Source organism: Poromitra crassiceps, assembly GCF_964638095.1.
Source record: "Poromitra crassiceps genome assembly, chromosome: 1".
NCBI lineage: Eukaryota > Metazoa > Chordata > Actinopteri > Beryciformes > Melamphaidae > Poromitra > Poromitra crassiceps.
This window is the reverse complement of record NC_139623.1, coordinates 102108711-102125951: the sequence shown is the minus strand read 5'-3', so window position 1 is coordinate 102125951 and position 17241 is coordinate 102108711. Positions and strand designations below refer to the sequence as shown.

The 17241-nt window shown below is 44.4% G+C and overlaps 1 protein-coding gene across 1 annotated transcript in view; it reads right to left on the bottom strand.

Moving 5' to 3' along the window:
- Positions 1 to 1041: 1041 nt before the first annotated feature.
- LOC310772375 (seizure protein 6-like) overlaps positions 1042 to 17241 on the bottom strand; it is a gene marked incomplete at both ends in the record, with an annotated part of 161324 nt that continues 145124 nt past the window's right edge. Inside the window, 8 exons of the mRNA XM_083632160.1 lie at positions 1042 to 1122; positions 1235 to 1331; positions 1421 to 1529; positions 1656 to 1694; positions 1931 to 2125; positions 5690 to 5881; positions 8290 to 8484; positions 13585 to 13781. Of these exons, the coding sequence (XP_083488286.1) occupies positions 1042 to 1122; positions 1235 to 1331; positions 1421 to 1529; positions 1656 to 1694; positions 1931 to 2125; positions 5690 to 5881; positions 8290 to 8484; positions 13585 to 13781 (1105 nt within the window). The remainder of the gene's footprint in view (positions 1123 to 1234; positions 1332 to 1420; positions 1530 to 1655; positions 1695 to 1930; positions 2126 to 5689; positions 5882 to 8289; positions 8485 to 13584; positions 13782 to 17241) is intronic.

The following is a 17241-nucleotide window of genomic DNA, read 5'->3' as shown; positions in this document are numbered from 1 at the left end:
GATGACATTATTGACATATAATATCCCCTTCGACTCAACTTTGTAGTCTCATTTAGCCGTTTGCTAGCTAGCCGCCCTTTTAACGGCATGTAAAAGCTTAAAAACTCATAAAAGTGGTCCTCATGTGTGAAGATTATCCTACTGAACACTGGTTCGCGTTTGATTAAGCTTGCGTTGCCCAGAGACCGTATTAGAAGCATCGCGCCAAAAACCCATTCAAAAATCCCATAGGTGAAAACAGTGAAGAACCCGGAAGTGTTAGCATCGATGTTTTCCGGACTCGTTCCTGGGGCTCTCTATTTAGCATCATGTAGTTCGCTCAGCACTAATGGGAACACACAAAAATGAAATCCCTCAAAAATAACATCACGTTGTTGATGATCAGCTGCATCTCAGTATCACTGAGATGAAACTACCAGGGTTCGCATTCCCACCCACGGGGCCTTGAAATCCTTGAAAGTTTGTAAATTTGAGGGGGGAATCAAGGGATTGAATTTGTTTGAAAATAGACATAAATAGACATGGGTCATTGAAAGTGCTTGAATTTATATATTTTGGGCAAGAATACAAATTAAGATTTTTTTTTTTAACTAATGTGTAACACTGCACAGTTGAGAAGTTCACACATTCAAGCCTCACTCTAATTGTTGTCTGTGAGGTCCTGTAAAGCCTGCTAATTCTCAATGTTGTAACAGTAATTAAGCTTGCTCCGTGTCTCAAACTATGCTGTGTCCTGAAATTTGAGGGAATTGGGCCTGGAAGGTCTTTGAAAAGTCCTTGAATTTTATGTTTAAGGTCGGTGCATTTACAGAACTGTTGTGATCACAGCATAAAACATTATTGCATTTATATGACATAGGTGACACAACACATAACGTGAGTGATGTAAATGGTGCACAGTCTGCCATGGTCACGCTTACAAAAAGGTGAATGATGTATGGAAATCCAAGGTGCAAAAATGACTTCTGACCTCATTATGGGATGGGGGGGTGGGTGTGAAAGGCATCCATCTCCTCTCTTCTCCTTTCTTTTAATATTTTCTTAGGAGCATTGAACCAGGGCCACTTCTGGCTCTGTGCTTAGTGCTGTGGTGAGGCGGGATGAAGTGAAGGGTGCCCTCTGCTGGTGAAACATGAGATGACGGACGGGTGGACAGCCGGATGGAAATGGATCAGGACAGCACACTGGTGTTCTGTGAGTCCACATCTTGCAGATTCATGACATCTGTACTTACTCCGCTCTCATATATTGGGTTGTCAAAAGCCGACTCCTCTGTCATGTTGTCATACGGCGGCAAGGACGATGGCATTCTGATAGACTTCCCTTGGAATCTGAGTAAAGACAAGAGGAGCAGGGACCATTATGTGGGGGCTCATTTCAATTGCAAAGGTAATGAATTCAGTTTTAGCCTATTGCTTACTTTGCAACGTAGACGTAAATCCCGAGCACAACCACCAAGATGACTGCAGCCGGAATCAAAACTGCAAGGGCAACATTGGTTCCGTCTATGCCATGGTCCTCATTAACAACTAAAAAGCCAAGGGAAAAAGGGGTATTATACCAGGTATTCTTTCTGTAAAATACTGAAGAAAATGAAATAATCATACTGTAATAGGATTGCAATGATACTGCAAGTGCCTCATAACATGACTTACCATCCAGCCTGCGTTCATTCACATATTGGGTTGAGGATGCTGCAAAAGAGCAATAGCACATACTAGTTGATGACTAATTGGCTCAAAAGTTAGCGTTAGTGTTAGCACTGTATTCTATTCCTCTAAAGTACAAAATACAGTCCGGACAAGACATTGACAAACTGACACAGACTCAACGCTGCAGATCTCACGCAAATAGTATTTACCAAATGTTCTGAACATTGTACGATAACACATTTGCCATGGTGTTTTGGCCTACAGGTGTGGTTGTTTACCTCTGCAGGCAGGGGGTGTGCTGTTCCACTGTGAGGGGTGTCCCGGGACACAGTGGATGGTGGGCTCCCCCTGCAGCTCATAGCCTGAGTGGCAGGAGAAGGTGAGCGTCTCTCCCGCCTGGTAGAAGGCCTTTTCAGAGCTCTGCACACTGGTGGAGGCAGCACCGGGGTTCCTGCACGGCTCGTACTTTTCAGCTGAGAGGACACAGGTAGGACGTGTCTTACTAGTACATCATAGAAATATGCTTGGTGTGGATCATAGAAATATGCATACCCACAAACGCATAAACACAACCTGTCCATAAGCACATACAAATCTACGCATACAACACATCAAAAGGCATTTATTTTATACTTTTATACTTCACCAGAAGTTTTACCCAGGGACAGATCCCTTATGCAATAGATGTAAAATAACAACAGGGTCCCTCATTCATACGTTCTGGACATGTCGAAATCTTCACAATTATTGGACATCTATATTTGACACATTTTCTGAAGATTTTGGAGTCAAATTTACCCCTTCACCCTTGATTGCAATTTTTGGTATAATTCCAGAGGACATACTCATTTCCAGTCATTACTCAAATGCTATTGCATTCGCTTCCTTAATTGCTAGGCACATAATACTTAATTGCTAGGCACATTATATACTAAATGGAAGGAGGAGGCATCTCCCACGCATGGCCAGTGGGCTGGAGAACTTATGGGGTTTTTACATAATGGAGAAAATAAAGTTTTCTTTAGGTGGTTCTACAGTTAAATTCAATAAGACATGGCAACCGTTTCTGACATATATGAAAACGTTAAAACTGTGTACTCTTCCATAACAGATTTGTATTCAAACGTAGTTACAATGTAAAGACAAAACAACTGTGACTAACATTATTATTATTACTGTGTATTTATTTACTTTACTTTACTTTAATTTGTTGTATGGTTATGTATGTGGGGTGAGGGTGGGGGGTGCAGAAGGAACAACATGCAAACTTTTGTATTTTGAAATCTTTGACTGTATGTTGTTGGAAATGTATGTTGTTAAAAAAAAGGAAAATAAATTTGTAAAAAAAAAAAAAAAAAAAAAAGACAGACAGACAGACAGACTGGTCTCCATAGACGTGTTCAGGGCGCTACTTGAGGATGCATTACATTTTGCATATTTGGATGCATATTTGTCTGCAACTATATTAACTTATTATTGTTTTTCTTTAATGTACTGCAATTTTGTAATTATATTAATGTAATCAGGGCATCATTGAAAAAGAGAGCTTGCTCTCAATGGTCCTCCCTGCATAAATAAAAGTAAAAAAATATATACATAATCCATAAAAAGTACACAATATATCCCCCACAATATTCCAGTTTATCCATGTTGGTTGTTATGTACACTGAATAGAAAATAAATGCAACATGCAACCATTTTCAATAAAAAATAAATGCACTTTTATATCAATTTATCGAATTTCTGTATTAACTCAATATTCCGCACAGACTGTGTACAGGCAAAGGGTCAGAAAACTTTAAATACAGTGTAACAAGATCCAAATGCAAGATTTTCTAGATTGTGCTTCCATATAATGTTACTGGCTGTGGTGTGTCACAAAGGAAACACAAAGGTAAGACAAAGATGATTACATAGCTGTTTAAATCATTATACACAGTGTTTCAAACATAGGTAGGCTATACCAGTTTTAATAGCTTTATTACTAGTTGCTACAGCGACGCTGGTATTGTTTTCACCTTGTGTGTGTGTGTGTGTGTGTGTGTGTGTGTGTGTGCGTGCGTGTGTGTGTGTGTGTGTGTGTGTGTGTGTGTGTGTGTGTGTGTGTGTGTGTGTGTGTGTCATCATGGTAAAATGTGGTCCTGGAGACACCTATAATAATAATAATAATAATAATAATACCTTTATTTATATAGCGCACTTTACATACAGATTAAAAAAGGCAAAAGGCAGACAATACATAAAATTGCATACAATTAAAAGACACTAGGTAGACATAAAATATACATGTAAAAGTGTAATAATGAAAAACAAGGAAAAGAAAACAATAAAATCACAATAAGATCGCAAAATCACAATAAGAAGGGGGCTTTAGCTCAGGAGGTAGAGCGGGTCGGCCAATGACGCAAGGGTTGGCGGTTCGATCCCTGCTCCCTCCCAGCTGCTGTCGTTGTGTCCTTGGGCAAGACACTTAACCCTCCTTGCTCCCGATGGTGTGTAGGCACCCTGCGTGGCAGCCTGCCGCCATTGGTGTATGAATGGGTGAATGTAGACTACCTACTCATTGTAAAGCGCTTTGGATAAAAGCGCTATATAAATGCAGGCCATTTACCATTTACCATCAATAAAAAGCAAGTCTAAAATAGTGAGTTTTTAGACGTGACTTAAAAGATGACAGTGTGGTTGCTTCCCTGATCTCCTCTGGGAGGTCATTCCATCGCCGGGGAGCCTGAACAGAGAAGGCCCGGTCACCTTTAGTTATAAGTCTGGATGGAGGAATGGCCAGGAGTGACCTCCCAGAGGATCTCAGGTTGCGGTTTGGCTCGTAGGGGTTCAGGAGGTCAGCTATATATTCTGGAGCCAGTCCTCTACAAGCCTTAAAAGTGATCATTAAAATTTTAAAATCAATTCTAAAACGAACTGGGAGTCAATGAAGTGATTTTAAGACCGGTGAGATATGTTCTCTCCTGTTGGACCTGGATATGACTCTAGCTGCGGCATTTTGAATCAACTGAAGTTTATTGATGTTTTGTTGTGTGAGACAGGAGAAAAGTGAATTGCAGTAATCTAACCGGCATGAGATAAATGCATGAATGACTGTTTCCAGATTTCTAGTGGATAAGAATGACCTAATTTTTGAAATGTTTCTTAATTGGAAAAAACATGATTTGACAACGGAATTTATGTGCTGGTCGAAATTGAGATATATGATACCGATATCAAATATGATACCGAGATTTCTACAAGAGTTAATAATGTTAGATGAGAAGGGGCCAAGATGGGAGGAAATGTAATTCTGCGATGAATCTGGAGCTATGACGATGATCTCGGTTTTATTATTATATGTGTGCCTGCCTGTCATGTTCATGTTCTTTTGGGCTCTCTCTGTGCAGAGCAACTCCCCCGAGGGGCAATACAGGTTTCATAAAGGTTTCATTCATTCATTCATTCATTCATCCCCCCCACCCCACCCGCTTTATGCCCCTGGCCCACATTCGTTTTAATTTGCGGATGTTGCAGCTGGTGTGATATCACCAGCCATCACATGATGGTCTCTAGTTGTATTTGTATTTAATAGCTTAACTGTTTTAATAGTTTTAAAAGCTGTGTAATCTTTGTCATTTTTAGCTCATTTAGTCATTTTAATAAAAATAATTCAACGCTCCATAGTATGTGTATGGAAGCAGACAGTAAAAATATTGTTCAAAACAATGAGTATCAACAATGTACAGGATATAAAAATGCGTTCCTACTTAGTCTTGAAACACCCAATATATTGCAAATCGGTACGTGTGTGTGTGTGTGTGTGCGTGCGCGTGTGTGTGTGTGTGTGTGTGTGTGTGTGTGTGTGTGTGTGCCTGTGTGTAGATAACGAATCGCTGATAACAACCTTCTGCACCTACTAGCAAGTCAGTAGGGCCCTACTGGCCTATATGAATGGGGTGATAAGATGCTGATAACGACAATTGAATGTGATAATTACCAGATCGGGTGCTGTGTGTATCTGTGTCTGTGTGCGTACGTGTTGTCTGACTTACGGACACACTTGGGCAGCCTGTGGCTCCACTTGGGCATGGCCTGGTCTCGGTTGGTGCAGGTGAGCAGCCCACTGCCTGACAGCACATAGCCTTTATTACAGATGAACTGCACTGTGGAGCCCACTGTGAAGCGGCTTCCTGTCAGCACCTTCCCACTGTGCTCCACACTCCCTGGGTCCTGACACGCCATGACTGCTCCAACATAAACACATAGCATTAGGATGAATATTTATACAGGAATGTACATGTGTGGTGGCCTGCATAAACCCTTCACATGGTGAACATTTGACATTTTCATTTTTTGATATTTCCATAAATTAGAAACTCTCCCCTAATATATTTGAATGGCTGAGATAGCTCTCTGATATCAAAAGTTATGAGTATTTTAATTTGTTGTGTGTCGAAAAGTAAAACGTGAGAAAAATGGCTATTCCACAACATTCCCTTTTCTACAGTGGCATTCCACTAAAACCATAAAAATAAATACTTTCTCTTTTGTTTTATGAAAATAATGATTCACTATGATGCACTATGGAGATGAAAGTAACCAACTCACTCAAAATCTCAAAATACCTGCAAAACAAATTTTCGACATACTTTGCCAACAATGTGTAGCAGTGACATGTGACAGGTTCTCCCAGACCACCACACTTTACAATTTGTAGGATTATAAATAATATTATTGGTAGTAGCATTAGTTGTAGTAGTACCAGTAGTACAATAGTAATAATACAAACTCTATGTAACAAGCTTTTTCTATACTATATAATTAACAAGTTATGAACAGATAACCTATATCAATCTCTTTCCATATCAATTTTGTATACCTGCTCACTGACAGGTAAACGAGAAGATTTAGGGAATATGTAGCCTCACTTGCCAGACTATCTCTGTTTTGCGCTGTACCAGAGTCTGGCTCCTCTTACTCTCACTCTGGTATTGTGGGAAAAAAATGCTCCGTTATCTTCAGAGATGGGAAAAGTACTGACATTCTGTACTTGAGTAGAAGTACAGTTACTTGTGTAAAAAACTACTCCGGTAAAAGTAGAAGTACTGATTCAATTATTTTACTCAAGTAAAAGTAAAAAAGTACAGGCTCTGAAATGTACCCAACGAGTAAAAGTAAAAGTATTTTTACCGTATCTTTCTGAATGACTGAACCTCACATCATAGAATATAATTTGAGGATAAAAGATCCCCTACAAATGTTTTACACATCTTAAAACTCTACTTTAAATAGTGTGCTATGGTTTTTCCACACAAAAAAACCCCATTAAAATCATATCTAGTCCTCCCTCATTAATATTTCCATGATATATGAATGTGCAAATAGTTAGACAAGTTTAACTGTGCTGGATACAAGGTGTCCCTTACAAAGTGCAGAATCACAATACTCGAGACTGATATGATACTGATACCTAATGGATAAGGAACTGAATGTCCACAGGTTGATCACATTCACAAATTCAAGGTTTATTATTAAGACAGAACTGTCTCTGGTGTTAGAACACCACCATATTCCATATTAGCTGAATGTTGACAGTGCACAAACTGAATGTATGTGTTAGAACAACACCATAAGGGGCCATGCGGTTATTTAAAAAAGAACGCTTGGAAAAGCCAGATTATTGGCAACTCTGGAAGCAGCGAGATGAAAATCCTCTTCTCCTGGGAGAAGACTCGAGGTGGGAGGAGTGAAGAGGAGCAGGGCACTTTTTCTGTTAAACTTTCCTCAGCTTTCAGCGCCCAGAGCGCTGCGCTAAAAAAAACACCACCAGCTTTTAAACGCGATGAAATGCTTCTTGAAAGAGATGCGCGCTAAGCGCGTACTTATAGAGAATTAATTGCAAAAAGAGGAGCGCTAATAAGTGCTGGCTGTCTGCACAGCTCCTAATGTCTGCGTGTGTCTCCCCTCAGAGAAAATCCGTGTTTCTCTTCTTTGTCCACGCCCCGGAGGAGTGCCAAGTCATACTATTGGCGGAGCTGGAATGAGCTTTTATCAGCAGCGCTGGGAAACTCGTCTATTACTTCTGCTCCGTTCTCCCGTTTCTACTCGTTTTTAAATTACATTCTCGTGCATTTAAACAAAAGTAACGAACCTGTTTTGAAAATGTACACAAGTAAAAGTACAGATACTTGTGTTAAAATGTAACGAGTAAAAGTAAAAAGTCGTCAGAAAATTAAATACTCAAGTAAAGTACAGATACTCGAAAAATCTACTTAAGTACAGTAACGAAGTATTTGTACTTCGTTACTTCCCATCTCTGGTTATCTTTACAACCATGCACCGAAAGTACCAAGCAGGCCTGCTTTATTGCGCAATCCATATCTTTGTCAAAACTTGCCATTTTCAGCGTGTAGGTTGCTAGGTTGCTAGCGTTGTTGTTGTTTTACAGCAGCAGAGGCATTTGAGTCCGACACGCAGGGAGAGGAAAGGGATTTCTCTTCGCTCCGACTGAAATGGTCGGGACCAATGGCAGAGCTTATCCCCGCAGCCTGCTTCCAGTGAGTCAGACTAGGGAATACATGACTTGTCTGGTTCAACTCTCGCTCGCAGTCCTTGTGAGCAAATGCAGAAATGACCTGTGCTCCTCTCTCACCTTCGTCACATCTCGGCACGTCTCCGCTCCAAGTGAGATCCCACTGGCACATGAGTATCTCAGAGCCGACCAGCTCATAGCCAGGGTAGCACTGGTAGGTGATCACTGTGCCATGGATCAGGTCAGGGTGGGATGTGCTCTTCCAGCCATTGGTGATCTCTGGTAGCTCGGAGCAGGTGTCATTCCTTGGCACCTCTGATTGGATGGTGTGACATGGTGTTGGTTGGAGGGAAGGTGAGAGAAGGGGGATGGGGAATGAACAATTATGTTAGTATGACGAGGAATGATTATGTCATAGGCCCTTTTCACAGCAACAATTTTGAGGTGGTGAAGCAGGAAGTAAACAGGTGTAACCAATAACATTAATGAGGGATCTGGCACTGGAACACCTACATGAAATGGAACCATTATTAATGGTATTGGTTACACCTGTGTTCCTGCTTTACCACCTCAAAACGGTTGCTGTGAAAAGGGGGTATTGGGGTTAAACATTAGTTGAACATGAGTTATTTCCATTTCTTTACACAGCTGGACCCAGGCTCTAAAGTGACACACGGAAGGAAGGGAGTTACTCAAGGGGATTAGAAATACACAGATGCACTCTGTGCAGGGAATGAACTAGATTGTATGAAATAGTCGGTTGGGGAGAAAAATGTAAATTTCAAGGGGCAGAAGCCTGTGAAGTTTGCTAGGAGGAACACATGTGGTTTGGCACCAGCCAATCTTCACCTCCCTAACCGCAGCACACAAAGCACCAGGCAAATCCAGGTGATGTGCACCCTATTATTGTGTTTCTGTTTGCTGCTGTCTAATCCTAGGCACCTGGGTTACTTCAGAAGGCAGAGAGAGAGAGAGAGAGACAGAGAGAGAGAGAGAGAGAGAGAGAGAGAGCAGCCGCAGATAAAGACATGCTGGGAGCATACTAGCTTCTGAGTAATATTCTGCACTTCCGTCTCTTATTAATGTAAGTTCTAGCAGTAGTTTCTTGTTTTTGTTTTTGTCATTTAAAGAGAACGTTGGGATTGTCCTACAACCCAGGTTTTACGAGTGAGAACGAGGAATCTCACACTATGTCAAGCTGCTCCCTGCAGCGCACCAACTGGACAATGTCTTTCAAAATTGACCCCTATAAAACCACTCATTGTGCCCGAAGGCGTCATTGGCAAATGGCATAGGCATTAGATTTATTTTTCCATTATATCTCCCATGCAAATGATATAGTGTAGTATAATGATTATATGACTACACTATATAATTTGCACAGGAGATATAATGGGCGGGGGGGGGTAAAAAAAATAATATATATATACAGTATATATATATTTTTTCGTTTTTAAATAAATTTAAATAAATCACTGTCGCGGACCCCAAACATATTTTTTGGGGGGGTCGCGCCTCAAAAAGGTTGAGAACCACTGATCTATACAACCAACCTCGCTGCAAGGAAGCACCTCGTGCGACCCTGAGACCCGAGGCTGGCAACGGAGCACATGGCCTTAGCCCATGGCAATCCTCAGGCATAAGAGTGACTTAAGGCAGGGCTACTCAACTTGCTTTGCCCGGGGACAACTTTCGTGAAATGATAGAAGGCCAGGGGCCAGTTAATAAACAATCAATATACATTTTTCTGTAGCGGATTGTAGGTGTCAGACGGAGTTTAGTCTGACAATGTTGTGCACACCAGATAGTTACTTAGGTTAAGTACATACATAAGTGCCTGGGTAGCGAGCAGACGGCGGTATTTGACAATTTAGCAGCTAGATCATAGATTATTGAAAGATATTCCCTATTCCAGACTGAAATGCTATAACAGAAGTGGAGTATTGGCCAGAATTACATGAACATTTAGACACTTATTCAGCGGGTATCTTGCATGTTGCGTTCAGGTGCACTGTAAAAAAAAAAAAAAAAAATGCAATTCCCTCGCGGGCCACACAGGGGGCGCCCGCGGGCCGCATGTGGCCCGCGGGCCACCAGTTGAGTATCACTGACTTAAGGAACTACCGCCTGGTGGCTGACAACACAGGGTGCGCAAAGGGCGCGCTGGCCACATCAAGGCTATAGAACCTAACAAAGGTGTGGTGGGTAGACCATGAGGCAGCCGCACACATGTCTTCCACTGACACACCACGCAACAATGCCCAGGATGTCGCGACACCTCACATAGAGTGGGCGTTAATACCCTCCGGGGGAGCCTTCCCCACTGCAGAGTAGGCCAAAGCAATGGCCTCCACTATCCAGTGCGACAAGCGCTTCTTGGACAGTGGCCACCCAGGGCCCGTGGCACAAAGCAAACCAGTAGCTAGCTACAGGTGCGCACTGCGCAGCATGCGTGTCCTGCCCACGTAGGCCAGGATCACACGCACCGGGTAAAGCGTGTTCAAGCGTCGCTCCTCCTCCGAGTTGAAAGGAGGGGGACAAAAAGCAGCCAGGTTTACGACCATAGATCTGAAGCTGGCGTTGATATTTTTAGGCTGGTAGGCGGGGTTGGGCCGAAGCGTAACCCTCCACTCGTCATCAGCAAATATCAAGCAAAACTGTTGGACAGGGCAATCTGATGGCCAACCCTCTTGCCTGAAGACAAGGCTAACAGCAGTGCAGTCTTCAAGGACAGGAACTTTAGGTCCACAGTTTCCAAGGGCTCCACTTATGGAAGACATTGCATACCCGTGGTCGCAGTCTGCGCGCCCCTTTCATAAACCGGGAGACCAAAAGGAGGCTCCCCACCGGTTTCCCTTCGATCTCCATGTGACAGGCCGATATGGCCGCTACATAGACCTTAAGGGACTGAGTGGACTGGCCCGCATCATAAACAGAGGAATGGGCTGAACACCACAACACACTGGATCCTCGTTACGATGCGCACACCAGTGAGAGAAGACTCTCCACTTGTAGGCGTACTGAGAGCGCGTGGATGTGGCACTAGCGCTCTGGATCGTGTGCACCATGCTCATGGGCAAACTCTGAGCTAACAGGTGCTCCTGTTCAGGGACCAGGCCGCCAACTTCCATCTGGAAGGGGCGGGGTGGAGTATTCGGCCACGGCGGCCCTACCGACAGCAAGATGAGGTCCGCAAACCAGATCTGCTGCGGCCACTGTGGCACCACCAGGGTAAGTCGCAGGCTCTGCTCCCTCACTCTGTGACTGGACACAGACTGGATCAGGGGGGGGGGGGCGGACGCGTAAAGGCTCTCCCTGGGCCACACGTGCGCTAACGTGTCGTGGTCTAAGGGGGGATCATCGTTTTCGACAGAGAACCACAGGGGGCAGTGTGTTGCGAGCCACGATGCGAAGAGATTGACGCTGGCTGCCCAAATCTGCTCCACCACACAGGAGGTTGCCCCCGACAGCAAGCCCGCCCCGAAGTTCAGTCGGGCGGGTAAGTGTGCCGCTGACAAGGAGAGCAGCGGGGAGTGCACCCAGAGGTGTATCTCTGCCGCCACCTGGTTCAAGGTTCTCGACCGTACACCGCCTTGCTTGTTGAAGTAGGCGATGCCATGTTGTCCGAGCGAATCAGGACATGGTACCCACGTATCTGATGCTGGAAGTGGCGTAGAGCCAGGCAAACAGCTTCCAGCTCTAGCACGTTTATGTGGCGAAGCTCCTGGGCTTCCCACCGGCCATTTGCGAATGACGCGCCTGAGCGGAACGGGTCCCTCCACCATTCGCAGGGCATAGTCCGTGAACATATGGAGCTCCATATAGGCCTCCGGAGTGGCGGCACCCTGCAGGTCTGCTAGCAGGGCCGCCTGGTAGTCCATTGCTGCCACCTGGCTGGACGCCAGATACGACTTTTCGGCCAGCTTGGCCATCGTCTGGCAGCCCCTGGAGGGAAGCTGAGGCCTGTTGGAGGACGGTGACAAGTGGGCCGCCACCGCCTCCTCCAGTAATGGCATGGTCGCGTAGCCCAGGTCAGGCTCACCATCCAAAATCGACCACACGGCGAACCTCTGTGAATGGGCCCTGGCCTCCTGTGGGCATCCCCAGGAGGTGCGTACGGTGTCCCGTACGTCCGGGCACAGCAGCATGTGACGTTGAGGCTGAGTGGGGGGGGGGGGGGGGGGGGGGGGGGCGCTCGGCCCAAAACGATGCCCAACTTATCCAGGGCCCTGGCCATTACCTCTCTGAACTGCCTCTGGTAAGGCTGGCCAGCAGAGGCGTGGGCCTCGTCCTCGGCAGCTTCGGAAGTGGCCTCCGGCTCCCACATGCCCTCGCGGTCCTCGTCGTCACTCAGTTGGACCTGTACAACGAGGTCCTCATGATCATAAATGTGATCGTATTCCAGGCTGCCTCATCTGGCACCGGGGAGTCGCCCCTCTGCATTGGGCGCGACTCCAGCGAGGCCTCCGAGCCCAGCCTGGCAGGAGGCGACACGCTCCGTGGCCCGAGCGGGAGCTCGGGCTACGACGGGCAAGCCACTCGAAGGCATCTCCCCGCGAACGGCAGCGGCCCGGTGGCGGTGCACCGACATGAGGACACAGCCTGGCCAGCGAGGCGAAAGAAAAAAGCCACGAAGGGGTTTTCAGCTAACCTAGCAACATCTAACAGGCTGCAGGTGCAAGCAACAGTAGAAGCTAGTGATAGGCAGGCAGCTAAGCTAGCTCTATCGTAACTCAACAGCTAATAGCTAGCCACAGGCTGGCTAGCTAGAGAGACTACCAAGCTAGTTGTATACAGCATGAGAGAAAACACTCTCAGCTTTCGCAGTGGGTCCTGGCGAAGAGGGCCTGGTTCGTCCTTGTCCGCCACTCCCGTTGGGGTTGATGGAACACGAGGAGAAAGGTGTGACTGCTGGCTAAGAGCTAACCATAAGCTAGTCGAGGGTCAAGAGAAAAACAGACACGTCTGTATGGGCTGCTGGACAAAAGCAGAGTGACGCTATGGCAAGATGGCGCAGGCGTGACATGTTCGTCACAGGGCGGAGCGGGTGGCCGCGCCTATGCCATTTGCCAATGACGCCTTCGGGCGCAATGGGTGGTTTTATAGGGGTCAATTTTGAGAAAATAGACATTGTCCAGTGTGCTGCAGGGAGCAGTTTGGCATAGTGTGAGATTCCGAAGTTCGAAACGAAGTAAAATGTCCACCCTAAGATAGAGTCAAATATTGTATATTATCCTCATGATCTTGCACAGCTGAGTGTGTCCCTCTCAATGCTTTAAATCAAGCAACACTTCCTGAAGCTGCTCCATAAACAGAAGACCAACATGGACCCAGTGGTGATTTACTATGGGAAAGGGTGCATTATCTTGTTCTTAGAGCGGCAATAACATTGAAGTTCTCAAACCATGGCCTCACCAAAGAAGTGGACCACAAAGCCATTGTTGTAGCCATAGATGTTGGTGGCAGGATCTGACTGAAACTGGATGGTGACATCGCCCATGGAAGTGTAGAGCTTGAAGGTGGGCCTCGTGCCGCTGTACTGGCCCAGGATGTTGGCCGTCAAGTCATCGCCATCATAGAAGGTCAGGAGGTCATTCTTACCCACATGGAGACTAGGAGGAACAAGAAGAAATAACAGGTGACTATTTTCTCACACGACTGATTAAATTAATCTTAAGTATAGAGTGCATCCACCACGATGCAGAATGCATGGCGTCTGCGGTTGTGTGTATTAGCTGTATGACCTTCAGTTGATGCGAGATAACACACAAGGCAACGTCAAACGCTTGGTAAATTTGAATTCTGTTGATATTGGATGGATCTCATGTGAAATACATACTAAATAATTCAGGATTTATTTCTCTTAGCCTCTGCATTGCCCTCATGAATATGTACTAAAATGTAGATTTGCAAATGAGTGCATAATAAGGAACTCAAAATATCTCCCTTCATTTTGCATCCTCACTACAGGAAATGTATGTCAACATGACCAAATGAGAAGCTGAAATGTCTACTATTAGAGAGGGAAATTCATAAGATTTGCTCAAGTTGCCACAGCTTGACCTTTGCATTACTTAAAAACCGACAAAACTGGCCACAGTCCCTGGCATCCAAGAAGAAGAAAAGGCCATACTGTAGATACTGTAATTCAGTGGTTCTCAAACTGAGGTAAGTGTACCCCTAGGGGCAGGGGTGGACTGGGATCATATCAGGCCGGGCATTAGATACCAAGCAGGCCAGGCTGATACGGGCCGACGCGCTTGCCGGCGTCCGAAGGGCGGTGGCGAAAAATTTGGGCCGTTTGAAGCTCAATTTGGGCCGTTTGAAGCCGAATTTGGGCCGTTTGAAGCCCGATTTGGGGCGTTTGAAGCCCAATTTGGGTCATTTAAAGCCAGATTTGGGCCGTTTGAAGCCCGATTTGGGCCGTTTGAAGCCCGATTTGGGCCGTTTGAAGCCCAATTTGGGTCGTTTAAAGCCAGATTTGGGCCGTTTGAAGCCCGATTTGGGCCGTTTGAAGCCCAATTTGGGCCAAGTCCAATTTTACAATGAGATGCACCCACTTTAACCCTGAATAAAGTAATAAAACCACTAGTAAACCAGTAGGCGGCGCCTGGCCTGCTGTTCAGTGAGTGGCCTGGCCTGGCCTGCAAAAAAAGAAAAGAAAAAAGAAAAGAAAATTGCAGGCCAGGCCACCGGGCATTTGCCCGACGTGCCCGATTATGCAGTCCGCCCCTGCCTAGGGGTACATGGAGGTACTATTGGGGGTACTTGAGAGAAAGGGGAAAATGGAAAAATGTAAGAATAAATCATGAAATAACGAACGTTAAAATAAATCTGCTCAGGAAGCACTAATTGCAACTCTTTCACTCCATTTCTTATTTGTAATGTTGTATTCTTCAATATAACATGGGTTATATGGGTTATAACCCGTGGGTTATCATTCATTCATTGCAACAAATGCTTGTTTTCTCTTGCAGTTTCCTAAGCAAAATGTTGTAGTTGGGTAAATGCGGTACTTGGATTCAGAAATCAGGGAAAGGGGGTACAGAAGACAAAAGAGTTTGAGAACCACTGCTGTAAGTAAATGTCTAAAAACAATCTAAATATCTAAATATTTCCATGGCCTAATGCTTATACAGTATGTACAATTGAATTCAAGCCAGTGCAATAGAGAAATCCACAGTTTGATAGAATCCCTGCTGTCACTGATTAGAATGCATTAACCTTTCCATTTAGAGATTGATGAGTGCCTGCCCTCTTTACAGAGCAAGAGAAAAGCTTGACATTTATTCAGAGATGGGAGAGGGAGAGTGGGGGAAAATATAAGAAGCCACGCAACTTGTACTTCCCTGCTCATATAATCAACAGGGAAAAGTCTGGTTGCTCTTTCTGTGCCTGAAGGCAGGTAGTGCAGATCTCTGTATGGTTGTTTTGTGTTAATATTCACAGGCTTAGAAGTGATCAAAAAGGAGTGCCATTCTCCAAACATGTCCCGGGAGCAATGCTCTTGTAGCTATCCATCTGTCACCTGTCTCCTGCATCAGCTATTATATATTATATACTGTATACATATTTCCAATTCCTCTCTCAACCACAGACTTTGTGATCACACCCTGCTCTCAGATCAGACAGCAAGCTCTGTCTCGTTGTTTTTGATTTTCTCTCTTCTACACTTACACATTGCAAAATGCAGTATCCAAGTAATATTGAGCTCTACCAATGGGATGAGATCATTTCACCTGATTTCAATGGAGGGAAAAAAAAAATATTACGGTATGTTGAATAACGTTGTATAGCGGCAATAAGTGCATCGGAAACAAAATTCAATGGTAGTGACGTTTCCATGTATGCTTGCAGATAGATAATTATGCAAAGTTTCTGTCAAATTAATTCAAAGTATAAATGTAAACAAATGGGTAGTAACCTAATCCCCCCCACCCACCCCAACACACACACACACACACACGCACGCACACACACACACACACACACACACACACACACACACACACAAATCCTGAACAGACCAACGGTGCATGTTCAATTTTATGCTCTGAAGCACTGGGACACAGTTAAATGACCTAATTCCACGAACGTTTCTTAAATACCACAAGGTAACGTTAAAGCCACCTAACGTTAAAGTCTGTAGAATAGAATAGAATAGAACCTAGCAGTAGTAGAGCACTGTCTACAGTTACTGTCTACCGAACCCTTTACTAACTGTGGGATGTTAAATTTCACTTACTGGGAGACACTGATCTGCTGTCTGTACATCTCATCACAGACATGACGTGAAGGTATTAGAGATCATTTCTATCCATCATTTTATTAAACTTTAGATTTTCTGCCTCTGTATAGGAAAAACTCATCTTAAAAACACCCTCTAGAGGCCATCTGATGAAGCACATTATCTCACTAAGCATTACATGACTAACTGACCTGAAGCCTAAAAGTCTGTATAATTACAGAGATTCCATTCTCAAGTTGACCTTTGAGTTTAAGACTAACAGCGTGTGTGTGTGTGTGGCCATTACGTATAGCAGAGATTTTAATAGGGAAGGTGAAATCATTAAGGCTCCAACATCTGGATCCACTTTTACCCCTGTGGGACTAGTAACCACGGTAACGCTACTTCACCAATATACTCTTCTCCTACTTTACATACTCTGCTCTAACTCGCCATCCTATTGTATTGTTAATATGCCTGCTGCATTTTGGAAAATTGGGTGGGGGTGTGCACTAATGCTTCTTTATTGGTAAACCAGAAATGCTTTGAGTATATTTACAATGTGCATCTGTGGCAAACTATGATTAAAATAAACCTGTATTTAAGTAAAAAAAAAAAAAAAAACTTATTATTATTATTATTATTATTATCCATAGGTTGTACATGGTCAAAACCCCTGATTGTGGCTTCAAGCAGCCCCTGTTGAACCCAGGTCAGCTGAGAGGAAAACACAGTCAAAGCCACTGGCAGATGCCACAATCTTCTTCCACAATGTGTAACGAGTAACCCGGACTGAGACCCAATTGCAGAGACGGAGGCAGAAGAAACGTTTGAAAGTCTTTTAC